The sequence below is a fragment of the Sceloporus undulatus genome, chromosome 2 (assembly GCF_019175285.1).
Source record: "Sceloporus undulatus isolate JIND9_A2432 ecotype Alabama chromosome 2, SceUnd_v1.1, whole genome shotgun sequence".
In the NCBI taxonomy this organism is placed as follows: Eukaryota; Metazoa; Chordata; class Lepidosauria; order Squamata; family Phrynosomatidae; genus Sceloporus; species Sceloporus undulatus.
The window spans coordinates 90206121-90233592 of record NC_056523.1 but is presented as its reverse complement, the minus strand read 5'-3'; the positions used below and the strand labels follow the sequence as shown (position 1 = coordinate 90233592).

The window sequence follows — 27472 nt, the reverse complement described above, 5'->3', positions numbered from 1 at the left end:
AATATAGATGTATTTATTTTTTTTCCCCCCCCCCCCCTCAAGAGCCGGGGGCAGCCAGAGGGAGGCAGGGAGGAGGAGGGGAATGGGAAGGGGAAGGAAGATGGAGGCGGAGCCCTTGCTGGCTGCCCAGGGCCTGGGAGGGGAGAAGGCAGGCAAGGAATCCGGCAGCTGAGCAAACATCTGGTGCTGGCGATAAGCGGCCCTCTCCCCAGGAGCCTTGGCTATAAAGCCCACCACCAGCCCCTGCCTGAGGAAGACGCTTGGCCTCCTCCTCCTCCTCCGCAAAGAAGCCTACTTTCCTCTCTTCTGTCTGTCTCTCTTTGCTCTCCTTCCTTCTGCCCTGGCCATGCAAGCGCTGGCCCTCCTCCCGCTGGCCCTCTGCGCCCTCCAGCTGTGTCCAGCTGTGCTTGGGGGCGCCTTGCAGCAGCAGCAGCAGCAGCAGCAGCCCATGGTGCTGCTGGAGAAGGCCTGGCCCAGGTGGGCCACCCAGGTGGGTCTCCCCCTCCTCCTGCTAGTCTGGAAATCAGTTGTTGTTGTTGTTGTGATCTGCCTTTACCCCACAGACCCAAGACGGCTCAAGGAAGGACACCCGGAAGCCAAAGACATAGCCCTGCTAGTCTCTAGAGGAAGCCCCTTGGAGACTCACTGAAAGAAAGAAGGTGGCATAAACTTTCCTGGACTCCAAGAGGTGATATGACAGCCCTGTTTAAAGACTTGAAGGAGTGTCATATTGAGGAGGGAGCAAGCTTGTTTTCTGCTGCTCCAGAGACTAGAACACAGAACAAAATGGATGCAAGCTGCAGGAAAAGAGATTCCACCTCAACATTAGGAGGGACTTCCTGACAGTAAGGGTTGTTTGACAGTGGAACACACTCCCTTGGAGTGTAATGGAGTCTCCCTCCTTGGAGGTCTTTAAACAGAGGTTGGATGGCCATCTGTTGGGGATGCTTAGATTGAGATTTCCTGCATGGCAGAGGGTTGGACTGGATGGTCCTTGTGGTCTCTTCCAACTCTATGATTCCTCAGATGCATCCTCAAAGCATCTGAGGAAGTAGACTTTAGTCTATGAAAGCTCATGCTACCAACTTCTTCCTTTCATTTTGTCTCAAAGGGGCTACATGTTCTCTCTCCATATTGATCCTAAAGCCAAGATAATCACCACTCTCCCCCAATGTACTACTGTTTCTGTTTGTTGTTTTGTGCCTTCCAACTTGTTTCTGACTTGATGAACCTATCCTGGGGTTTTCTTGGTGAGGCTTGTTCAGAGGGGGTTTGCCATTGCCTTCCCCTGAGGAGGTTGAGAGAGTGTCGCTTGTTCAAAGTCACCCAGAGGGTTTCATGGTTGAACTAGGAATCAAACCCTTTCCTCAGAGTCATAGTCCAACAGACTTTGCTGGACCTGAGTAGAGAGAACTACTTTCCAGTAATGCATAAACTCCTTCATTCCCCATCAGCAAAGGCTTTATTTATCCATGTATTATATCTATGCCACCATGCTACAGAAGGTCAGCAAGGCGGTGCAGAACAAATCAGAGCCCTTGATAGAATCCTAAAAACAATGATAATAAAGATACTTATTTTCAGTTTCCTTAGGTAATCCTCTTAATTCTGGATATACAAAATGTTAACTCTTAGTGCTGATAAAAAGTGACACTTCAGCAGAGGAAACTTGTTATAGCACCTTGCGGAAATTAGTTTCTATATAAAGTTAATTATACTGATGCTGTCAAATTAATAAGCATGGATGATAAAGCTGGGGAGTGATTAGTGAATCTCTTACTGTGCAGTTTTGATTGTTGTTTGGTTGCTGATGTGTCGAGTGGAATGCGTGGCATGATCATGTGCCTCACGGGTAATAAAAGTCAGTGCCCTCTTGCTGGAAGTATTGCCATGTTGGTCTGTGGGAAGCAGAAAAGAAGCACCTCAGTGGTTCTTTCTGTGTGGTTCTCTGGCAGCATCTTGACCAAAGCTAAAGAGGCTACTTAGGAAGATATACCTCTTCAAGCACTTGGATGTGTCCATGTCAAGCTGTAGAATGGACTACAGTTGGCCATATATATTTCTTGCACCAAGGTCTGCTCACTTCTGAAATCCAAACCTTTGCCCTCTGGATATGGTAGTTGTGTTAGATGATCTCTAGGTCTGCTAAACAGGAGTGATATAACCCTGAAAACAGCCAATGCCCCAGAATCATGTTTAGTTCTTTTCTGTTCCTGGATTAGAGGTTAACCCAGTTGAAAGAAATCTGGAGTCGCCTCCAGTTACTTCCACAATGCACAGTTTGTCTCTTTGTTTTTAATTATACCTGACAGAGGCTGTGCACAGGATGAGCCTGGGACTGCTCTTCAGGCACACAAAAATTCATTACTTTGTCAGCACCTGAGAAAACCAGACACAACATTATTTAGTGCTACCCTAAAGTTCTGTGTGGTATCTGGCTGGCATGGCTAGGCCCAAACGGCTGGAAACCTACCTCTTGCTTGACAAACCTTTCAGAGGTCACTAGTTGAAATGTGGCCAGAACACTAACCGGGGTCAATTATAGAGAACATATAACTCCCTTGTTGAAAGGCTCTGCTGGATACTGGTTCATTTCTGGGCACAATTCAAAGTGCTGATCATGATCTATAAAGCCCTACACAGCTTAGGTTCAGACTATATGAAAGACCATATCTCTTAATAAGAACCTGCAGGATTCTAAGATGTACAAGGGAAGGCTTTCTCTTGGTCCTGTCACCATCGCAGGCTCCCTTGGTAAGGACATAAGACACAGCCTTCTTGGTGGCTGCTCCCACCCTCTGGAAATACCTTTCAAAGGAGGCTAGGTTGGCTCCCCTTCCCTGCTTGCTTTTCACCAGCAGGCAAAGACATTTTTATTCAAGCAGGCTTTTAATATATAATCATTGCCGCTTTACAGACTGCCCAAAATGGCAGTCTGCCGGTGCCCTCATTTGCTGCGCAGAGGAGCCTCAGTGGCCAAAGGAGCCTTGGCGCACTTGTGGCATCATAATGGCACTGAGACGTGTGGACGCTAAGCGTCCCCTACGTCAAAATGGCGGCACCCATGTAGAATGGGCGCCGCCATTTTGTACGTGCTTGGCACGTACTAAGGTTAGGTGTGCCCAGAAAGGACGCTTCTTTCTAACCCTAGTACGTGCCGAGCACGTACTTTTGGACGGTCTGGAAACCGCCTCTGTTAGCAAGGCTGGTGTGTGTGTGTGTGTGTGTGTGTGTGTGTGTGTGTGTGGTGCTTTAGTTATATTTTTAACTTTTGTATGCTTATATAATTTTATACTGTTTTTAGCTACTTGATTTTAAATGTTTTTAAATTTTATTGTAAAATTTTCAAATGTTTTTCTTTGTGAGCCGCCTTGGGTCCCTTTCTGGGAGAAAGGAGGAATAGGAATGAAATGAATGAATAAATAAATAATAGTCACCTACATTTGGGCTGTTATTGAACTGAGTGGTTTGTCAAGGAGTGGCTTGGACCTTCATTTGTTTACCAAACTGAATCTCAGGTTGGAATTTAATAAGAATTAAAGTGCTTTCATATCACTTATCACATGCCACATGTTGGATATCTGTGCCACTGTTGTGCCAGTCAGATTAACCTTGCCAGCATAGGCGGCAGTAACAGCAGCATAGTGGCAGGAGTGAAATGACAACTGTGGACATTGTGGTAATGGGTAGGAAGGATGGCAGAGAACAAAGGCTCTCCTGAAATGCTTAGAATGGCAGTGTTTTCTTTCAATGAGATGGCTTACCGTACTTTTTGTTGCCTCATTGCTATCACTGTGCACCTCTCAAAAAGAGCAGAGTGTTATGCCAGTGAAAGTCATGAAGAGCCCTCATATCTTAAGTAACACAAATGACTAATATCCAAAAGGAGTCAAAGAGCCTTTGCAAAGTTTTCTAAATCTGCAGAGACACTTAGCTGATTTGCCAGTGTTAAATAAATGACTTACTTATGCAACTTTAGACACTTCCTGTCGCGGTAAGTATTTATCAAGGAGAAGTGTTTTTTTCTGAAGTTTTGTAAATTAGTAAGATTGGCTTTTATACAAAATGGAACAATAGGTATGTAGAGCACAATGATTCCAGTGAGGAGTGCCAGTACTATTACACACCCACTCCAGCATGTAGAGGCCTGGAGTACTGTGTTGTGAAATTGTAGACAGTAGTGCTGTGACGTTGTGTTGAAAGAAGAACATACAAGTACCTTCAGGCTAACTGAGGTGTTAATGGTTGGGATCTGAGTCGAGTTGCCCCTGTTGAACCAGTCTGTTTAAGTTAGGACTGTCTTAGACCTTGGAAAACACCCACACAGAAAGCCTTTTAGGTGCTTATACCAGTGGGTGGCATAACTGTCTGATATATACTCATTCAGTGCAAAAGTCATTTCTGTACAGGAATTGTGCAAGTTGAAACCATAAATCTACCATCAATGGCTTGAGATGCATCTGGGAGAATGAGAGCAACTCTGGACAACAGCAGTGGGGAGAGTTATAACTATGAAAACCTCCATGAGATTGCATCACAAACTAAAGGGCTACAAAAAAACTCCACTATCTCTTTCATGTCTCTTTCAACCTTACCGCCTGCTTATTCTGTCTTGAGATTTTGCCCTAGCTGTTGGTTCTAGTTATCTTCCTTTAAAAAAAATTTTTTTTAAAGCCAGTTGTCTGCAGCCTTCTTTTTCAAAGCTTGGAATTTAATGCAGCTTGTCTGCTGAAATTTAAGTTGTTGTTGATGATGATGATGATGTGGCACTTGAGAAATGGAGGTCTCACTAAAAAAAATTTCTGGGCTGCACCAATTCTGACTACAGGTGAGCAGTCTTACGAGAGAGATGATCCTCCAAATAGAAACATTTGTTGTTGTGTGCCTTCCAGTCATTTCTGACATATGACGACTATAAGACGACCCTATCATGGTTTTTGGGGGGCAAGTTTCTTCAGAAGGGGCTTGTCATTGCCATTGTCTGAGGCTGAGAGACTGTGACTTGCCAAGGTCACCCAGTGGGTTTCTGTGGCCAGTTTCCAGGGTCATACTCCAACGCTCAAACCACTACACCATGCTGGCTCCAGATAGCTAACAATAATAAAACATAATTTGTTTATTTTATCCCCAAATGGGACCTAAATCAGTTTTTCATATACCAGTAACAGTAATCTCAGTACAAAATCTCATAAAAGCAAAGTACAGTAATTAAAAACATAGCAACAAAACAAAAGGAGGAAGAACCAGTTAAAAGCCCCTTCAGTTGAATCCCTGGTTGAATAGAAATATCTTTGCCTGTGATGGAAGGACAACTTCAGTTGGAACCTGCCACCTCCACCAATTTCAGCAATCCTCCTCTCTCACTCTGCACCCTAAAAGCCCTGTTATGCAACTGGAAAGCCTTCTGTACTGGGTTTTTGGTGTTTAGCAGGAAGGAAAGACACCTGATTCTGCTGGTGGTGGATGTGAAAGTACAACATTGGGTCTTGGTTCATAAATCCTGCAGTTTAATTGCCTCCACCTACTATTTCCTCATATCCTTATTGTCAATGTATGTTTCCTTCATTTATTCTGGTCATGCTGACTCCTAGACAGCTCAGCAATCATCTCTCTCTGTCCGCTTTTCTACCAGTGCAATGTTCTCCTCCCTTGACTTTCTTTCAGCCTCCTTCTTCAACTTAGTATTTTGTCTGCCATTCTATACTTCTTCTAGCTTCTTGCTTTTCAATCTGCTGCCTGCTGTTTGCTTTGTCTTTATCCAGCCTATGGCCACTTGTCAACCTTAATGCAGTTCTCTTAATAGTTCTTCTTCTGTATGTTTCAGGTTGAAAATTTTAGTTGGGAGAACTGTGGTCCTTCATCGAACCCTGCTGGGATTAAGAGTCTGTCTATAGGTCCAGATCCAGTTGTCATCCCAGGAAATATCAGAATCAGTGCATCGCTTTACACCAGTGTAGCTCTCACTGCACCTTTGAAGGTAAGAGAAAGGGGAGGGGGTCAAGCCATGAAAAATGGCTTCTCACATCTCCAGTATTTTGATTTGATTTATGTCTTAACTTTCACCTGACATGGGACCCAGGGTGGCTTACAAGAAGGCAAAAACAAGATAGAGATAAGGAACTGATTATAAAAATGTTAAAACACAATGAAATGTTGGGGGGGGTGATTATCCCCAGGTACTTTGGGACAACTCAGTGCTCTTAGAAGATTAACCTAATTGTATTGGTCCATCTCAGCAACCAAATCTGACATCATATTAAGCTTAGGTTTGCACGGGTCCTTTATTCATGAGGAATAAAGAATAAATTCATGAGGGAATATCAGGCATGTGTATTTACTCTACCTTTTTTATCCCTTTGTGATCTTTCCCTCCTAATTGTCAGAATAATGAACAAACCTAGGGTCTCTTCTGATAATCACATGTTCCAAAAGGAGGAAATGACAATTTTTCTCCTCTTGGAGAATCCTATGATTTCAGGGTTTGCATTTCTTCTTTTTTCTCACAATGAGAGGAAGAAATTAGTATTGGATGTGTGATAGTTTCCAGGCTAGATTCTTTGCAGCTGGTGGGCTTTAAACTGAATTTCCTGATGTCAGATGCAAGGCATACAGCCAGCCTATCCAACTATTTTGTTGGCTTTTCATTGAACACAGGATAAGTTTTCATTAGTGTAGAGCAGACCAGCAAAAGCTTCAATGTGGTTTGAAATTTTCTCTTAGAAATACTCAGGATTAAGCAAGGTATATTAAGAATATGTGATGTTGTTACTTTTTAACACTCACAATAACTACCACAAACAGGCAACTCACCTCTTTTACAAAAACAAAAGGATGCACGATTTGGATTTCATAAATCCATGGAATTGTTTGTAGAAATGGTCACCCAGATATATAAGAAATCTTGTGGAACAATTAGCTGTTGACTGAAACATATGGAGGGGAGATAACTGAAGTATGCCTAAAGTGGGAAACTTGGTAAACAGACCAACAAGGAGGATGGTTTTGTATCTTCTTGGTTAGCAGTTTAAAGAATTCTTTCATTTGGCAGGGCCTACCTTATCCATCATTAGGGAGGGTGAAGTGGCTGCTTCAGGCAGTGGATTTTCAATCTCATGCACAGGCAGCAAAATGTGATCTCCTAATTGATTTTTCCTTTTTTTTTAATTGCCAGGAAAGCAGAGAGATGCTTGTGGGATTTTTTGGTTCTTGTACCAAAAATAACTTGGTTAGTGTTAGATACTGTGGCTTTCATTTGGCTGCCTTGGGCCAGCTTTGCCACTCCTTGTGAGCTTTTCTACTTTCCTTTTAGTCCTCTGGGTCTTGGTAGGAAGTCTCATATTTATCCTATAAAACCAAAATATATGCTTACCTATTGCCTATAATATAGTGGATTGTGCAAGTGTAGGTAGGCCCACAGAGTCTAAACATGGGGAAATTAATGAAATTAATTAAAGTTTATGCATATTTTTAAAATCACATCACTTGGAATTTAAAATAGGAAACAAAGAAAGCTTGCTTACTTGCAGATTTGAAGATTTAAAAGGCTATTTCCAAAGCAGGGTTCCAGATACCGAGAGGACAACTATATAGAAATGTACAGTTTTCTATGAATTCTACAGGTGTGACTATGTAGCCTTGTGTGAAGTACTCCCACATTTCAAATTCCTGCTTTCCTGACAAACTTTCTGCATCTGATGGGCTATCAGTAGAAATTGGATTAGACTCAAGTTCATCATTTTCTGTTAAGCAGTTGCATTTCCATGCATTAAGGGAATGCAGCCAATTCAGAGTGGAGTGGAACCCAACAACCAAAAGAGATGGTGTCAGAAATGACATTGTCTTGGGAAAAAAGGGGGGAAATATGGTGGAAAACTGAAAAAGAACAAATTGGCTTGTGTTTGTTGGTTGTACTAACATTGCTCACTGAATCATAAAGAATCTGCATTCTGGTCCTAAAACAGCATGTCTACTTAATTTAGACTCCAGGCCTGAGAACTTTGGCAGTATCATAATTTAAATGCTGCATGCTTATTTGCTCCTTACTAATTTCTCAAATTCTTTCCCCCTTGCTGTTTCTGTTATCATTCCCTTCTCCTTTCAGCAGTTCTCCTGTGGGTAATCATTCTGTGGGTAATTTTTACATATTTTATAATCACATCACTTCCTTAAAGGTACATCCAGACTGATTAAAAAGACCAAGAAGTTCCAGATTTTGTTCTTGTTCTTTCCAATTTTATTTTGGAGATCATACATTTTTTGTTTATCACAGAATATTTTCTGTCAGCTCCCATTATGAACAAAGACTTCTACATCAGCTTCTCAGGTCAGTTTATTTTAACCCAGTATAAAATTGGAAAGGACAGAAGCAAACTCTGGGACTTTTTGGTCTGTCTGAATGTACCCTTTCTTTGTGCGTTTGTTCCTGTTTTAAAATGTGAGAATATAAAACAGAGATAACATAGAGTGAAATTGTGGCAGATGGAAAAATCACATATTGTGAATGAGGTTAATCTGAGGAACTACCTTCAGCTCAGCTAGCACTAAACTTTTTAAAGATGTTTCTTATACAGTCAACCCTCTGTTTTCATGGGGGATCTGTTCCAGAAACACCCCTCTACGAAAACAGAGTTTCGCATATATTCAAGCCCCATTGGCTTGAATATAGATGTGCAGCTGTGGGAGTGCGTGCACGTGTGCCTCGGGCATGCTCCCCATTATTTCCTGCTCTGTTCGTCCCTTGTGCATTATCGAAGGATGCGGGTTTGAAAACTGCAAAAAGGGAGGGAGAACTGTAATCTGTTCCACATGAAGTCTTACTTTCATTCTGACTCACTCTTCTAGGCTACTCCTCTGCTGGTTCCTCTTCTGCAACAGATTACAAAATATTTTTGGAGATGGTTCAGATGAAATGCCACTCTATGGTTTGGTATGTGCACAGATGTGGGGTGAGGCCTTGATCTTACTTTGCAGTGCATCAAAATTGGCTAGTTTGGACAAAATGGCAAGTTGAGGTTCACTTCAACCTGAATTCTTTGAAGAGACCAGATCCTGTTTGATCTTGGAAACTAAGCAGGGAGATCACCAGGGAATGCCAGGTGCTGCAGGTTATATTTCAGAGGAAGGTGCCAAACCACCTCTGAACAAACCTTACAATAGGATTGCTATAAGTTAGACGTATAACAAAAGTAGTGAAATGGGAATTAGATACAAACAAGGGAGGACAGAATATATACCTGAAGCTCAGTGCAGGCCAAACTATGGACTGCCATTAAATCTCAACAAATGTGTTTCCTCAGTAACACACCTACACCTGCCTTCCTGTGCAACAAAGGGATGTACCTTTCTGGAATAGTATCAGAGTAAAAGAATGATATAAGTCTTTCAGCATCTATACGCTTAAGTTGATCCAAAAATTCTAAAAAGAAAAAGAAGTAGATAAAGTGAAAGCAAGTTTCATTTCTTTTTACCATCATAACCAGGTTTCAGAAATAACACTGAAACAGGAAGCTCTGTGTGTGCATGCTCACTCATGCATTTGAGCTATTTGACGTCCAGACCTTCTGCATTTTGCTCCATCAGTTTCCTTTCTGGGATACTGCAAACAAGTGCAGTGCTGCTGCTTTGGAACATCCCAAGCCCATTGCTTCATAGGTCAGAAATCCTTTTTGAACTAGGTGAAGAACTCTTCCAAGTGCCTGTTTTATTGGCCTCTAATAGTAATTTCTGGAAATTTATACTCCCAGAGAAAAAGTAAGGTAGACGGCTTGTTTGAAGGGAGGTTTGGTACCACATTCAAGATTTTGAGGACTCTTGGGTAAGCACCCACAGTACCTTACCGTTCAGCTGGAACAAGTGAGGCATAAGCATAGAGAATTCTCTTGCACTGCCTCTGATTTTCTTGAATGCTCCATGCAAAGTGACAATGGCGATGCTATGGGGACAGGCTTTGGTATCTTCTTCTGTGCAGAAAGGTCTTCTTTCTTTGAATGGCTGGAGCTCTGTGGATTTGGTTCATGTCAGTTGGTGCTCATTTGTAAGATCTGTTATGGCTTCAGTCTGTAATTTTATAAAATGCACAAAAATTGACTTTATTTAGGTGTCTCCTGGGTCATATTCCCACCCCCATGCATCATTCTCTATAAATCCTAAAATACTTATTCTGTGCCATTCAGTACATCTTGTTAGTAATGGGAACTGTATCAGAATATTTGGAAGATTGTAAAATCTGAAAGATAAGTACAGTCTAGCCTGCGAAGTAGAGATTAGACTAGTTTACATAAAAATGTGCCGATGCATGGAATCCTCAAGCGTGTCTCTTCTCTTCTCACTGAGGCAAGTTTTGGGCTTTACTACAGGTCACACAGATTGATGTCTTGTAGCTGGGAGAACAGTCATCTCAGCTGTTCCTAGGAGAACTGCTGAAAGGAGAAGAGAAAGCTGGTTTGATACCACAAGCTGGCTGGCTTTGTGAGCTCCTGTCATGTGAATCCTTATGCCAGCAGGCAGAAAGAAAGAGACTAGCAGAGCAGAGGGGAGGCTTAATTAAGAGTTTCCTCACCCATCCATCATGATCATCATCCTGCTTTTTCCCTAAAACTGGGACTCATAGTGGCTTACATTTTAAAAAACACAGTTAAACACTTACAAAAGTGACAGTTAAAACAGGATTTAACTGTTACAATATTAAAACAGCTCATTTGTTTAAAAATAGAATACAATTAAAAAAGATAAAAGCACGTAAAAGCCATACACTTTTAAACAGTACAACATTCCCAAGAGGTTCTTTAAAAAGCTTCTGTTTTAAAAGCCTGTCTGAACAGAAAGAAGGGATAACAAAGGGGGGGGGGGCATTTGGTCTCCCTGGGAAGGGAGTTCCAGAGGAGTCTAGGGGCAGCCACCAAGAAAGCCTTCTCTTGTGTCCCCACCAGCCGTGCTTGTGATGGGGATGGGATTGAGAGAAGAGCCTCTCCTGATGATCTCAGAGCCTGGGCCAGTTCATGCAGGGAGATACAGTGTGCCAAATAGCCTGGACCTGAGCCATATAGGGCTTAATAGGACATAACCAGCTCTAGCTGGATTGTATGTTTATACAATCCCTTATGCTTTTCCTCCTTGGTATCAGCAGAGATAAGAAAGGCAATATGCCATTTTGTTCATGAAATATATTCTTTTGTGCTCATATTTGAAGAGTGGGACTGTAGTTTAGTGAATATTTCACCCATTCCAAGTTTTTTAGATCTTGTAGAGCCATTGCAATTAGCTTTAGTTGGAGAAGGGGTTATTAGTCGTTTTTTTTAGCGTGATGATGCAAATTATCTCACTCACGCATTCCAGGTTTAATGTTCACACTATGGAACCACATCATTGTGAACATCTCTGCAAGTTCAGTTGCTCACAAGTGAAAGCATTCAAATAAAGATGGAATTGGTGATATGGAACACATTCAAGGGTCTATTCACATTGGTTATTCACACTACTGATAATGTGGTTCTTAAAAAAAACTAGAGGATAATCTGATATTGATTATCCCGGATTAAATGGTTTTTTGACAGCCGCCTGCCCCAAAAGTAATTGTGTGCATTTGGGATGTGTGTGAACAATTGAGATTCAGTCCAGATTTATCCTGGATTATTTTCACAGTGAGAATAAGTCCTAAGAAAAGCTGTTAAACTCTTTTCTTCCCAACCATTTTCAAAACCTCATGTGTATGTTCTGCTACGGACTCGGTTTTCCTTTTCAGGAGCAACAATTCAGGAAGTGCCCTAAGACCTCATTATGTTGCAATGTGCCTTTATTGCTCTTTACTGCCTCTTTGTGGTGCTTTATGGCACAATCAGTCTTGTTGAACTGGGTTAAATTTTCATCTAGTCTAGCACTCTGTTCCCTGGATGCCCATCTTGTCAGTTACTTTGGGGGTGACAAGCTCCTTTCCCCCACCATCCTGTATGTGGATGTGTATCCGAGGAGTGACCATAGTGCAGTGGTAGAGCCATGTTTTGCCCACAGGAGGCCCTTTCTGTCTCTGCCACGTGGTAAGAGAGCAGATTATAGAAAAATATCCATGCTGGTGATTCTGGAGAATTGTGGCTAGTTAATGCTGGGCTAAATGGGTAAATAGTAGCCTTGTATTTGGCAATGTCTGACATTTCTATGTCCAAGGAAGTTTGTTTTTGTCTGTCATCATGCGGTTCCATGCACACCTCTGCAGCTTTCCTTGTTGACTTGTCAAGGAGCCTGGTGTGCCCCATTATGGTGAGCTGCAAAAGTAAATTCTGCACTGTGTGAAGGTACGTAGCTGCCTTCTTTCTTAAATCTGTGTGAGATGATAGACAGTGGAGTAAAGGTACAGGAAATGGGCAACTGTTGGAGGCTAGGGTGATGCATTAGCCACCTAAGAGACTTTGGAAGGCTGCACCTCCTGCCACACCCCCAACAACAAATCTTTTGCCTCCAAAGACCCCTAACATCGTTTAGGAGTCATGGGAGGCATTTTCACTATGTTTTTACACACACACCCCATGCCATTTTAGGCCCAGGAGAGGACATTTTTAAAAACAGCAAATGACCTAGAAGTCAAAAGTCCTAGAAGGCCTTTGGGGACATTTGGGGCCACTTTTTTTTTAATCATTTGGGGATCAAAAAAGAGCTCCAGGGACTGCATAAGACTGCACTTTAACTTCCTTTGCAATAGAAGATGATCCAATTCTTCCTTTGTATCCCACAGAGCAAATGGCCACACAGTGGATAACCAGTTGTTCAAGCCTAATTAAGTACTGTGCTGTGGAAAGATTGTTGGGGAGGAGAGGAACATTCATGGAGGAAGTCATGGGGTATATTCACATTTTGTGCGATATCTATTTCTAGGTTGTGGTCGTCCTGGAGAAGAGACTTGGTGAAATGTGGTTAAAGGTCCCCTGTGTAGATCAACTTGGCAGTTGCACCTATGAAGACATTTGTGCCTTACTGGACTCTGTTATCCCTCCTGGCCAACCATGTCCAGAACCGTTGCTGTCTTATGGACTTCCTTGTCATTGTCCCTTTAAGGCGGTAAGCCCACATTTTAACCTATGGTAATCTAGTCTTGGCAACTGGTAAAAGCCAAACCCCACTTAGGATTGGCAGTTCCTTCCATTGGGTCTGTTCCTGGTTTCTGAAGGTGCCACTGAATTCTACTAAAAGAAGAGTCACTTTGAAATATGGGGCTAACTAAACAAGCTAAGGATTTTGATCTGTGGCAGATTTTGCTTGCCTTGTGAATGTAACAGCTCCCTTCCCATCCTCAACCCAGGAGTTTATCAAACGGGAGGAATTTGTCTTAAATTTGAATGAAAAGAAAGTGGGGCCAAAACGCATTCATTTAAAGTCGCTAGTTTTGCGCAGTTACGTGAATACACATTGCATTCGAACTAGCTCCCCATTGCCCGAAAATAGCATGCTATTGCCCAAATTTGCACGTGGCAGTCTATCACGCAATAACGTGAAACCACATGATTGCGTTCAGACTGACTTCCCATTGCCCAAATTTGTGTGTAGTAGGTTATCACGCAATATTGTTAAACCCCATGATTGCATTCAGATTGCCATCAGATTATACTTCCAATTCTCCTTGTCTGATAAACTCCCCAGGAAAAAAATCCAGGATTTGCTTTACTGCCTTGTGTGAGGAGGGGGTGGAAGGATGCAGAAAGGCAAGACAGGTCCTGGCTTCTGCAATGCTTGCTGTACTATACTAAACAAATCATAGTCCCAAAGGTTTGTTTTGCCCAGGGGTGGGCAACTTCAGAAGAACTGTGAGGCTTGTGGTATTATTCCACTGTCCCAGTAAGACCAGAAATGCAATTTCTGATTTTGTTTTTCTACTGGGGGAATGGTAATTTGTCCCATTTCAACTGAAACCTGCTCTTTCTAGAGTGGAAAAAACATCTTCTATATGAAAAAAAAACTTGACCTGGAAAAAAAAAGCTGAGGGAGATCATGCGTGGTCCAGGAGCTGCATTTTGCTCAGCCCTGGTTTTCATGTTCCTGAAGAGAGGGTGAGGCAGTGCATGTCAGTATATATCTGTGAAAGATTGCCAAAAACCCTGCATTATCCTGCCACACCATCCAGACCAAGGATTTATGCCTATTGCCTTTGGTCAAAGAACAAAAATCTTCTACACTGACAGATAGACAAGAATTTGGTGGCTGATAAGGATTAATCAGGTTTTGTTGTTGTCTATGTGTGTTTCCTCCAAATGCATCTGAGGGATTAGGCTCAAGTCTACAAAAGCTTATGTTTCCAACATCTATCTTTCAGTTAGTTTCAAAGATGATGCAAGATCCCTTTGCATACTGATTTTCCAGAGTAACACAGCTATATCTTTGATTCCCTCCTTTACAGGGTACTTACAACTTGCCTCAATCTGATATCTACATACCCAAAATAGACTTGCCTGCATTCCTTACCAATGGAGACTACAAGATTCAAGCTGTAATCTTTATGGGTGACCAAGAAATTGCCTGCGTCAGGCTCTGCTTTTCTTTATCTGCAGGGTTGCAATGGTTTTGGTAATCACCATGCAAATATTTTGGGGGGCAAGTGCCATATTTGCTTCCTGCTTTTACTGTCCTGCTGATATTAATACTGGGACTCACTTTGCAGCCTTAAGGGGAAGTATTATTGTTTTAATGATTGCTCCTTAAATCATTGGAAGAAACAACCAAATACAATGAAGAAAGGTTCACTTTCATTCAAATGTGTATGTGTGTATGTATATGAATCAAAGGTTCACTCCTAAATCACTGGGCGAGTCAACGTAATACACTGAAGAAGGTTCACTTTCATCTATCTATCTATCTATCTATCCATCCATCCATTCATCTATCCATCCATCTATCCATCTATGTATCTCAAAGGTTCTCTCATATTCAGATGTCTGAGCAGTCGGAGTTCATTAATTGCTTAGGATATCTGTCCTGCATGGGAATGGAAGGGGTGGGTAATGCTCATGGATCAAGTGCAGCTCCTTAGCACGTAACATATAGTAATACAATACACACATGGTCTTTGCACATAATGAGACACATGAAATCCCACTGCATTCTAGGTTCCTCATAATGGAACTTTAGGAGTATGAGACAGAACAGCCTGATCAGCAATTCACCAAGACATACATGAAGGTAGAAGCCAGTTTCCGCTCCTTTGAGTCATAACCTTGACTCAAGTCCTAGTACCTAGAACAGTGATGGTGAACCTTTTACAGACCGAGTGCCACAAACTGCAACCCAGACCCCACTTATTTATTGCAAAGTGCCACATACCTCTGGCTTTCTAGTAAGAAACTCTGGCAAACTCTGCTAGGGCTACAGCACGTGTGCCCACAGACAGGGCTCTGAGTGCCACCTCTGGCACGTGTGCCATAGGTTCGCCATCACTGACCTAGAACCTCACCCATACCTAGCCAACATGTTCAGGTGAGGTGGCTCATTCATCTTCTTTCATGCCAAATACTGGATGAGCAGGCCAGTGCCCATTTCATCTCATCTTGTGCATCCAGAGTATTGCTTTCCAAGGGAGGGGCATTGGAGCCAAGCAAGACAAACAACACAATGAGAGAAGAAGTTAGAGAATGTTCTGTCTTCTAAATAAATAAATAATAAAAACTTTATTTTTCTCTGTCAAAGAGAAAATCGAGGCAGCTTACAATTAAAACAAAGACATGCATTCCACAATACCCCCCAATTACCGTGGGCCCTTGCTTTACGTGGGGGATCCATTCCAGACCCCACCCCCGCATAAAGCAAAAAATGCGATAAGCTTCAATCCCATTATATCCAATGGGGCTCATGCTTGCTGTGCAGCAACGCAGGCACCCTGCGGCCGCACACTCCATTCACGAGCCCCATTGGATATAATGGAGCTCGTGCTTGCTGCGTGGGGCACTCGCCCGTTTCCCTGGCAGCTTCAGCATATGCTGAAAGCCGCCTAAAAGGAGCTTGCATATGGCGCTGGCTCACTGTATTCCCTCCCTCCCCTAAAACACTAGTAGACACTTTAATCATTAAAACAATAAATTAAAATAATCAGAGACGGGTGAGTGGGGCTACAAAATACTGAGAGATGGTGGATTCAATTGATAGCTGAGTTTCTTATTCAGGAAAGGCCTGCCGGAAGAGATCCATGTTGACAGCCTTCTTAAAGCTGTCCAAACTGGTGATATGATGGATCTCCTCTGGCAGGCCATTGCATAATCTGGGAGCGGCTGAAGAAAAGGTCCTCTGGGTAGTAGCAGTCAACTACCAACTTTTAAATATCCACTATTTGCAAACTAGAGGACTTGCACTGCTATTTCACATACGCAGCTTTGTTTGGAACATATGCCTGTGTTTTTTGTGGGGTTTTCGGGCTATGTGGCCATGTTCTAGAGGAGTTTCTTCCTGACATTTTGCCAGTATCTGTGGCTGGCTTCTTCAGAGAATGCTTGCCTGGAAAATAGTTTGGTATATATATGCTGTGTGACCCTGGGAAGAGAGGAGTGATTTGTATGTGTATTGTTTTGTTGCTAATGGCAGGCCTCAGGGTGGAAGGATATGCAAAACATGGTTATTGACATTCCTTCTTCTGACAGGAGTCCTAAAACTCAAGGGGATATTTTATGAATCAATCAATGTGATTGTCTTATGAACATTGGAAGCACAAGTTATCCAGATTCATTAAAACATGATGTACACTTACTGTGCCATTTACTGACAATTTGAGTACCTTGCATTGTGTCCTATGACAGATAGCTATATCATTAATTTTTTTTCTACGTTCTTACCTGCTATGAGGGTACAAACAAATTGGTTGGTATATTTTACATGTGATGCACTGGCAAAAACCTGTTCCAGCTGGGGGGGAAATCTGATCACAACCCTTTAGAGTCTAACTGATAGGTGTAAGAGTGAGTTTTTGTAGTGTTACTGAGTGGTTGGAGATGATAGGAACTTTTCCCTCTAAAGGATTGAATTTTAGGTGTGTTTAGGCTTTTTCTCCCACCCAAGCTTTTTTTCCCTCTCAACGAGACCTTAAACTTGTATATCAGTCTTTGTAGGCACTACAGATTCCTGTATTCTTACCAGTGAGAGATATTGTTGTACGTGTGTTGTCCTTGATATCAATAACATTAACAAAATTTTGGATTTTGGATTTTATCTTTTCAGGGGTTTTCATATAATATTTCTTATTTTGTGCCATTCCACTTGGTTTGAAAATGGGCTAAGTGTCTTATTTCGTAACCTACTGCCATCTTCTATATTCATTCTGTTCAGATTGTGGCCCTCTCATGTGTTTCATATGTTTCTATGTCTTTTCATCACCACTAAATACCGTGTCTCCCTCTAAACCAAACGCTCATCACATCAGTTGCCGAGGCTACAGGAAAAAACATACCATAATAAACTTTATAGGGGACTAACAGTTCACGGTTTTACTTCTTAAACTGGAAAGATTTTAAAGTGTATGTATGTACATATGCATATGTATCTTTTGATTTCTGTGTGTATCGACAAGTTAGGAGATAAAGTCATGAGCCAGAGAGCAGTCCATGAGGATGGATTTCTTTAATTCATTCTTGCCTGACATAGGAGGATATCACACGACTGAAATTGGAAGTATAAATCCAGTGTCATCCTGAACGCAATCATGTGTATTCACATTATTGTGCGAAAGGTTACCGCACACGATCGCTGGCAGTCTGAACGCATTCTGAATGCAATCACATGACAATCCACCATTAAGTAAATTCAGTGAACTAGTGAAGTCATAAGCCCTGTTCCTAGGCAATTTCACACTCAGTGCAATGTTGTTTGGTGTGATGTACATGTCTCCTTTGGTCCTGGTCCCCCCCCCAATATAGAAGGGGGATTTCCCATGAAGCCACGCTGCAATTCTGCTTCAATTTTGCTTCCGCTTGTCCTTCAGCATTGCTGGGGGGGGGGGGCTGCTGACTGCTAATTAAGAGGCATGGACCAGGAGCTGTTGGATAACCATTATATTCACATTTTTAACGTGACAAAGAGTGAACATATGTTCGTTTTAATGTGAATAGAGCATGTTCTTTCAACCATTCTCACCTCCACCCCAACCTCTTTTGTAAATTGTGGGCTTCCTTGGTTCCTCTCTCTCACTCGCCTAAATATGCTATGTTCCAGTCACCTGGAGTCTCACTGAGCATGCGCAAGGGTGCCAATTCACAATTAAGAACCCACTGATGTAATGGCTTACTTTGCACAGAACCTGGGTTGCATTCAGGGAGGCCATTACAGCGAATTTAAGGTGTAATAAGTAATCACGTAATTGCGTGAATTTTCAAATTGACCACGCTGTCTTCTCTTTCGAAATTGAGAGCCTCCCATCCCGTTTGATAAACTCCATAGCGATCCCATACCCCCTTCCTTATAATTACACAGAAGGTGCATGTGTAAAAGATATGATATAGATAATTGCTATATCATCTTGCACTATTTCCTCTAACCAGGCACTGGCATTGTGTTCAATTGTCTGAGCTGTGGCATCCCACTCTGGCTTTTATATGACTTGCTGCTAAAGCACCTTGTAAGCCTTAATGTAAGCATTTCCTGATGGTATTTAGATAGATGTGTAGAGCATAATGGAGATAGTTTGTTTATGTGGTATTATTGTTTTGAAAAATACTTTAATTCCTCCCCCCTCCACACACACTTATTACAGTCCATAAACAGTAATAAACACTTCCACTGATTTTTGCTCTGTACTAGGAATCTTGCTCTAATGATCTCTGATTATCTTCATATGAAATGTTTACCACAAAATTGCAGTTTTGCCTTGTAGGGTCCAGTTTCATGTTGAAAAAATCCAGTGGCCTTTAAACTGTGGAGCCATAACAAATTATTGAATAAATCTTTTTATTGATATAGCTGTGTTTGTTTGTTTGTGCATGTACACAGGTATGCAGATCTTTCAGAGGGTTAAAATTACGCTACTGCATTGAATTGATGCCAGTTTAGAAGCCAATGATAGCTTGGGTTCTTGAAGTTTGTGTAACCTGGACTGACTTGTTTGTCTAGGCTTCTAGGAGGATGTCATTACACCAGGGCTGGGCAATTGCACCTCTAGATGTACTGCAATGGACATAAGGACTATTCATAGTATCCACTCGACAGCTATAATTGTCCACTCCTGCTTTACAAGTTCTTAGACATAGCTATATTAGACTGGAATATCAGTATCCAAAGGGATCTTGTAGCACTTTTGAGACTGTGTGGAAAAAGTTGTAGCATAACCTTTGTAGACTTGGGCGGGTTACAAACTGCCATTAGGGACGTCCTGAGGACGTCCCAGTTTGAAAAAGGGGTGTCTCTTCTGGACGCCCCTTACCCTATCACGGACTTAGTCCGTACAAAATGGCGGCACACTTTTCATACGGGCACCGCCATTTTGATGTAGCGGACGCTCTGTGTCTGCACATGGCACCCCGGAAGTAACACCGTGAGTGCGCCCTTTGGCACTTGCAGCACCTCTTCCGGGGCGCAAGAAGGAGCGCGATTTCCACGCTCCTTCTCTGCAGTGTCCGGGAGCCGCGCTGTTTAAAGGCTGCGGTTCCCGGACGCTGCAAGCGGAGGTGGAACCAGACCGCTGCTTCTCAGCGGTCTGTAACGCGCCTTGGTCTCCTTTTTGAAAAAGGTGTTGTTGAAGTAGACCAAGTCTACAAAAGCTTATGCCACAACTTCTTTCACACAGTTTGTCACAGAGGTGCTGCAAGTTCTTACAGTGAACATGCCAATGGATTTTATTCAAGGGGGGTTACTCCTAAGTAATTGTACATAAGATTGTGCTATAAGAATCAAATCTTTTTGTTCATTTATTTGGATGTCATAAGCCCTTATCACACGTGGGGGGTTTGCAGCTCAGATCCGCAGTCACTCCTGTTCTAGCAATGTGAAAGTGATGTTTTTTTCACACCAGATCCAGAGTCACTCCTGTCTAGCAATGTGAATTCACGTTAAAATGTGATGTTTTAACACACCTGGTTGCCTTTCTGTTGCCCTTCTGAATGGAGGGGGAAGTGGAGTCAGTTCGATTTCAAGCAAGTCACACGATGCAGATTCAAGCAAAGTGGGGTGAGTGCACATTGTATTACCATACCAGAACATACTTAGAGGGTTCAGCAATTCGAATTGGCACCCTTGCGCATGCTCAGTGGGGCTGTGGATGCTGTCCTCCTTCCCTGCCCCCTCCTTAGCTGTCATCCTTCATCGGGATGCAGGAGCAGCCAGGAGATGATGGGATAGGTGACAGGGTGGCAGAGAGGACGAGATGGGGATGCAGGACCAGTCAGGGGATAATGGGATGGGTGGCAGGTTGGTAGAGAAGACAAGATGGGGATGCTGGAGCAGTTGGGATGATGGGATGGGTGGCACGGTGGCAGAGAGGATGAGATAGGGATGCAGGAGCAGTTGGGATGATGGGATGGGTGGCACGGTGGCAGAGAGGATGAGATAGGGATGCAGGAGCAGTCGGGATGATGGGATGGGTGGCAGGGTGGCAGAGAGGAGATGGGGATAGAGGAGCAGTCGGGATGGTGGAATAGGTGGCAGGTTGGCAGAAAGGACGAGATGGGGATGTGGGAGCAGTCGGGATGATGGGATAGGTGGCAGGTTGGCAGAGAGGACGAGATGGGGATGCAGGAGCAGTCGGGATGATGGGATAGGTGGCAGATTGGCAGAGAGGACGAGATAGGGATGCAGGAGCAGGCAGGGGATGATGGGATAGGTCGTAGGGGATCACTGGGGCCAGGATTGGGATGCAGGAGCAGTTGGGATGATGGGATGAGTGGCAGGGGGTCACTGGGGCCACGAACAGTCAGGGGATGATGGGATGGGTGGCAGGAGGTCACGGGGCCAGGATTGGGATGCAGGAGCAGTCAGGGGATGATGGGATAGGTTGCAGGGGTATGAAGGAGGAGGAGGGGGATGAAGGAGCAGGCTGTAGGGGCCAAGGGGGGTGACATCAGAGTGATTTTCCACACCAGACCAATTCGAAGTGAAATCGAAGTGAGCTTGAATGCGAATTCTGTGAATTCACTTTTTTTCTGAATTCACCAAAATGAGGGGTCAGTTTGGAATCATTGTGGAAGCCCCACGGAAGGAGCGCCCATAGAAAGGAATCTGATAACACATTCACGTTATGATGTGAATCCGCATCGTTTGACCCACACTCACTCTAGATCTGAGCTGCAAAATCTCCGAAAAGCTCCATGTGATATACTCCATAGAAAACAATGAGAATTAATTTAAGCCTGGCTAATTTGTCCCATTGATTTCAGTGGGCCTTTTTCCTGTCACTGCTGTCATCTCACAATGCTGGCCATGCTGGCTAGGTAGTAGCAGTCTAGCAACATCTACAAATAACTTTAACAACATGTTTAATAACCAATGGTTTTGTGCCTTTTCAGCCAGAAATCTCAAGCAGCTGATTTTCCAGCCTATTTTAAACACAATTGTTTCCTTATTTATAGTCAGCGTCCTCCCTCCCAAGTCGGCTCACAAGACATTAAACACAAACTTTTAAAATCAGAATGTCATGATGTGAGACAACACACTGAAAAAAATGCAAAAGCAGCAGATGTGAAAAGCAGCATATGGAATAGAGCATATGGAATATGATGGAAGAGGGCCTGCTTATAAAATTTGCATGTGATACTAAATTAGGTAGGGTTGCCAATACCCCAGAGGACAGTATCATAACTCAAAATGACAGTAAAGATTAGAAAGTTGGACCAAAACTAACAAAATGAATTTCAGCAGGGAGAAATGTAGGATACTACACTTAGGCACTAATAATGAAATGCACAGATACAGAATGAATGACACCTGGTGTGATGGCAGTACATGCAAAAAAGATGTAGGAGTCTTAGGCTGAACGTGAGTTAGCAATGTGATGTGGCAGCTAAGAAAGCCAATGCAATTCTGGGCTTCATCAATGTCTAGTGTATAGACAATGTATAGTGTCTGGATCAGTAGTCCCCAAACTTTTTCCAGCTACCGCCCCCTTTTGTCTTGTGAGACAACCCTAGTGCCCTTCCCCATGCATATTTCTTGGTATTAGGTCTACAGTTCTGCATATTCAAAATAACTAATTTTGGTTGTTTTTTGTGGGTTTTTTGGGCAACAAGGACATGTTCTAGAAGAGTATTCCTGGTTTGCCAGCAGCTGTGGCTGGCATCTTCAGAGATGGCGAAACTTCAGGAATAAACTTTTCTAGAACATGGTCACATAGCCCAAAAAACCCAGAATAAACTATGGATGCCAGTTGTGAAAGTCTTTGATAATCATAGTTGCTTTGCACCTGGTCACCCAGGGAGCACAACTGAATAGCTGGCTGAGCAGCAACCAAGAAGTGCAAGCAAGAGGCCTTTCGGCTGCTTCTCAGCCAGCTGCTCAGTTGCTGCTTCCAAGGTGACCAGGTGCAAAGGGAGAAGCTTCTACCTGACAGGAAGGACTCTCAATCCTTCTTTATTGGGGTGGAGAGGGGTGCAGCTGCTGTGTGTGACGAAGAAATGTCCTGCACCCAAGCTTTGCAAGAGTTTCCCACCTGCCCCTGCCACTACAAGTGAAAGATGCAGCTAATAGTGCGCTTGTGTGGGCTGGCAAAGAGTGAGAGATACGACCACATGAAATTATCAGGCAGGCTGTGCAGTGGATTTAAGGGACCCTGAAAAGAAGTTTCATGTAGCCCTGATCCCCACCATGGTCCTAAAGGCTGTTGGTTCCCCCTTGTCTTGTGCACCAGTACACAGACTAAAGCCCCCCCCTACTTTTTACCTTAGCAGCCCCCTTAATTATTCCACTGCCTTGGGGGGGTATGGTCCACTTTGGGAGTCACTGGTCTAGATAATTAGATCCAGATAAATAGTTCTCTATTCTGCTTTGATTAGACCTCACTTGGAATACTGTGTCCAGTTCTGCGCAGCACAATTCAAAAAGGATGTTGAGAAACTGGAGTGTGTTCAGAGGAGGGCCACCAAAATGGTGAAGGGTCTGGAAACCACGCACTACGAGGAAAGACATAGGGAGCTGGGGGTGTTTAACCTAGAGAAAGGAAGCCTAAGAGGTGATATTTGAAGGGGTGTCATATTGAGGATGGAGCAAGATTGTTTTCTGCTGCTCCAGAGACTAGTACACAGAACAATGGATGCAAACTTCAGGAAAAGAGATTGCAGCTCAACATTAGGAGGAACGTCCTGACAGCAAGAACTGTTTGACAGTGGAATATGTTCCCTTGGAGCATGGAGAAGTCTCCTTCTTTGGAGGTTTTTAAACAGAGGCTGGATGGCCATCTGTCGGGGATGCTTTGATTGTGAGTTCCTGCATGTCAGAATGGGCTTGAATTGGATAGCCCTTGTGGTTTCTTCCAATGCTATGATTCTAAGTCAGGGGTAGGCAATCTTTTTGAGCCGGGGGCCGGGTTGCTGTCCCTCAGACAACTGGGGGGCCGAAGCCAATAAATAAATAAATAAATAAATAAATTTTTAAAAATTAAATAAATAAATAAACCAAGACAAATGTAGGACAATATTTTCAAATGGTGGACACTTTTTTTTAAAAAAAGTGGAGGACACGCAAAAAAAATTGCTGATTTTTAAAAAAATGTTAATATAAATGCATGTTTCTGAGGCATCTATAGACAATTGCCCCCCTTGCCCCTGCATGCGAGAGGCCAAAGGCCCTGGTGGCAATCGGCGGCAGGACCGGGCTGGGGCCGGTCCCAAGGCCTTGCCGGGCCGCATCCGGCCCACGGGCCGCAGGTTGCCTACCCCTGTTCTAAGTCCTTGTGCCATTTAAAGGCTGGTCATAAATGATGATAATATAAGCAAGGGGTGGTTGGCACAGCCCAGCTCAGTCTCAGAAAGAAGGAAAAACAGGCCTCACGTTTTACTACAAACTGATCGTTTTGCAGACCAGATAGAGAGAGTCCACAGCTGGCTGCAAATTTCATCTCTGGAATTAACCTCTTCCCTAAAAGCATTCATTTTGGAACTGAGCAAAATCCTCAAGGCCTAGCAAATTCCTCACTTGCCTGGAAGACAATTTCATGGTCCAAAAGGTGGAAGAGGCAACAAGGGGGTCAGCTATTTTAGATCTGATCCTAACCAACAAGGATGACTTGGTTAATAGGGTGCAAGTGGTGGGATCATTAGGTGGAAGTGACCATGTTCTCCTGGAGTTTGTAATACAGTGGAAAGGAGAAGCCAGGCATAGTCAAACACACATTCTAGACTTTAGGAGAGCGAATTTCAGTAAACTTAGAGAAGTATTGAGGGCGATTCCATGGTCAGAGGTACTAAAAGATAAAGGAGTTCAGGATGGATGGGAGTTTCTAAAAAGAGAGATACTGAAGGCACAATTTCAAACAGTTCCAGTGAGAAAGAAAAACGGGAGGTGTCTCAAGAAACCAGGATGGATGACTAAGGAACTTTCAACGGAGCTAAGTTTGAAACGGAACATGTATAAGAAATGGAAAAAGGGGGAAATCACAAAAAAGGAATTCAAAGAAATAGCAGGCATGTGTAGGGATAAAGTCAGAAAAGCTAAAGCGCAGAATGAACTCAGGCTTGCTAGAGAGGTTAAGAACAATAAAAAGGGCTTTTTTGGATATGTCCGCAGCAAAAGGAAGAAGAAGGAAACAGTAGGGCCACTGCGTGGAGAAGATGGCAAAATGCTAACAGAAGACAGAGAAAAGGCAGAATTACTCAACACCTTCTTTGCCTCAGTCTTCTCAGAAAAGGCAAAGGGTGCTCAACCTGAGGATAATGGAGCAGAGGACAGAATAGGGGAATTTCAGCACAGAATAAGTAAAGAGATAGTAGAGGAACACCTTATTAATCTAAATGAATTTAAGTCTCCAGGACCAGATGAACTCCATCCAAGGGTATTAAAAGAACTGGCAAATGTAATATCGGAACCATTGGCAATAATCTTTGAAAACTCCTGCAAAACAGGAGAGATCCCAGCAGACTGGCGGAGGGCAAACGTTGTCCCCATCTTCAAAAAGGGGGAAAAAGAGGATCCCAACAATTATCGTCCAGTTAGTCTGACATCAGTACTAGGAAAGATTCTGGAGCAGATCATTAAACAGAGAGTCTGTGAACATCTAGAAGGCAATGCCATAATCACAAAAAGTCAACACGGGTTTCAGAGAAACAAGTCATGCCAGACAAACCTGATCTCTTTCTTTGATAAAATTACCAGCTTGGTAGATGAAGGGAATGCTGTGGATATAGTATATCTTGATTTCAGTAAGGACTTTGACAAGGTTTCCCATGACATTCTTGCAAACAAGCTTGTAAAATGTGGGCTAGACAAAGAAACTGTTAAATGGATCTGTAATTGGTTGACCGGCCAAACCCAAAGGGTGCTCAACAATGGCTCCTTTTCATCCTGGAGAGAAGTGACCAGTAGGGTCCTACAGGGCTCTGTCCTGGGCCCAGTGCTATTCAACATCTTTATCAATGACCTGGATGACAGAATTGGGAGCATACTTATCAAATTTGCAGATGACACCAAATTAGGGGGAATAGCTAATACCCCAGAAGACAGGATCAAGATTCAAAATGACCTGAATAGACTAGAAAGCTGGGCCAAAGCTAACAAAATGAAATTCAACACAGAGAAATGTAAGGTATTGCACTTAGGGCGGAAAAATAAAATGCACAGATATAGGATGGGTGACACCTGGCTGAATGAAACTACGTGTGAAAGGGATCTAGGAGTCCAAGTAGACCACAAGTTGAACATGAGTGAACAGTGTGATGCGGCAGCTAAAAAGGCCAATGCTATTTTAGGCTGCATCAATAGAAGTATAGTGTCTAGATCAAGAGAAGTAATAGTGCCACTGTATTCTGCTCTGGTCAGGCCCCACCTAGAATATTGTGTCCAGTTCTGGGCGCCACAATTCAGAAAGGACATTGAGAAACTGGAGCGTGTCCAAAGGAGGGCGACAAAAATGGTGAAGGGTCTGGAAACCATGTCCTATGAGGAACGACTCAGGGAGCTGGGGATGTTTAGCCTGGAGAAAAGAAGGTTAAGAGGTGATATGATAGCCCTGTTTAAATATTTGAAAGGATGTCATATTGAGGAGGGAGCAAGCTTGTTTTCTGCTGCTCCAGAGAACAGGACCCGGAACAATGGATACAAGCTACAGGAAAAGAAATTCCACTGAACATTAGGAGTAACTTCCTGACAGTTAGGGCTGTTCGACAGTGGAACACACTTCCTCGGAGTGTAGTGGAGTCTCCTTCCTTGGAGGTCTTTAAGCAGAGGCTGGATGGCCATCTGTCAGGGATGCTTTGATTTGGATTTCCTGCATGGCAGAATGGGGTTGGACTGGATGGCCCTAGTGGTCTCTTCCAACTCTACGATTCTATGAATTCCTGTTTCCACCTCCTTCTCAATCTGTTTCTTTCTGAGTCGAAACCACAGATGTATCCACGGTGTTGAAATAAAGCAGTTTGACACCAATTTAGCTGTCATGGTTTCATCCTGTGGAATAGTTGGATTTGTAGTCTGGTGAGGCCCCCAGGCTCTGGAACGACCTGCCGGACAAGATCCGCCATATTACCACCTTGGAAGCCTTTAAAAAGGCTATTAAGACAGATCTCTTCTGGCAGGCCTTTCCAGACTAGGTGAGATCCATTAGAGTTTGCCTCCCCCCTCTATTGATACCGGTATCAAAACTGATTGAAACCATCGCCCCCGTCCCCCCTCCTCTAGAGGGAGACTCATTTCTAGCACTAATCTGCCCCAAATTTCAGTGTATTCCTATTGGACAGTTTTAAATTTTTTGATGTTTAATCTATTTTTAGGGGTTGGTCACTGTTTTTATGATTGGGGGAGGGGCCGGGTTTGGGGTTTTTTAATTGTAATTTTTAATTGTTTGATGTTTTATTTATACTGTTGGAATCTGCTTTGATTCCTTTGTAAAAAAAAAGCAGAATACAAATTATTGTTACTATTATTATTATTATTATTCAGTTTGCTCTGTCAGAGGGCTCTGGCGCCTCACCAAACTACAAATCCCAGGATTCAGTGGAATAGAGCACTTCTGAAGAGCTAGGTACAAGCGCAATGAATAAAGATACCCCACATCTCCTTCCCTGCTCCTTTCCCTTCGAGTGTTTAAATGCTTGAAGGGATGTCACATTGAGGAGGGAGCAAGCTTGTTTTCCGCTGCTCCAGAGAACAGGGCCCATAACAATGGATGCAAGCTCCAGGAAAAGAGATTCCACCTCAACATTAGGAAGAACTTCCTGACAGCAAGGGCTGTTTGACAGAGGAACACACTCCTTCCTCGGAGTGTAGTCGAGTCTCCTTCCCTGGAGGTCTTCAAAGGGAGGCTGGATGGCCATCTGTCACTGATGCTTTGATTGAGAGTTCCTGCATGGCAGAATGGGGTTGAACTGGGTGGCCCTTGCGG

The 27472-nt window shown here is 43.2% G+C and overlaps 1 protein-coding gene across 1 annotated transcript; it reads left to right on the top strand.

Moving 5' to 3' along the window:
- Positions 1-76: 76 nt before the first annotated feature.
- GM2A (GM2 ganglioside activator) lies at positions 77-17435 on the top strand. Its single transcript, XM_042453232.1, has 4 exons — positions 77-490; positions 5825-5977; positions 12865-13047; positions 14381-17435. Exons 1-4 carry the CDS (start codon positions 347-349, stop codon positions 14549-14551), a joined length of 651 nt encoding a protein of 216 aa, XP_042309166.1. The 5' UTR covers positions 77-346; the 3' UTR covers positions 14552-17435.
- The last annotated feature ends 10037 nt before the right edge of the window (positions 17436-27472 follow it).

Excerpts from the sequence above, each read along its gene's own strand:
- GM2A (XM_042453232.1), top strand. The coding sequence starts at position 347 with ATGCAAGCGCTGGCCCTCCTCCCGCTGGCCCTCTGCGCCCTCCAGCTG. Across the intron at positions 5,978-12,864 it reads CTCTCACTGCACCTTTGAAG|GTTGTGGTCGTCCTGGAGAA; the intron begins GTAAGAGAAAGG and ends ATCTATTTCTAG. Across the intron at positions 13,048-14,380 it reads GTCATTGTCCCTTTAAGGCG|GGTACTTACAACTTGCCTCA; the intron begins GTAAGCCCACAT and ends CCTCCTTTACAG.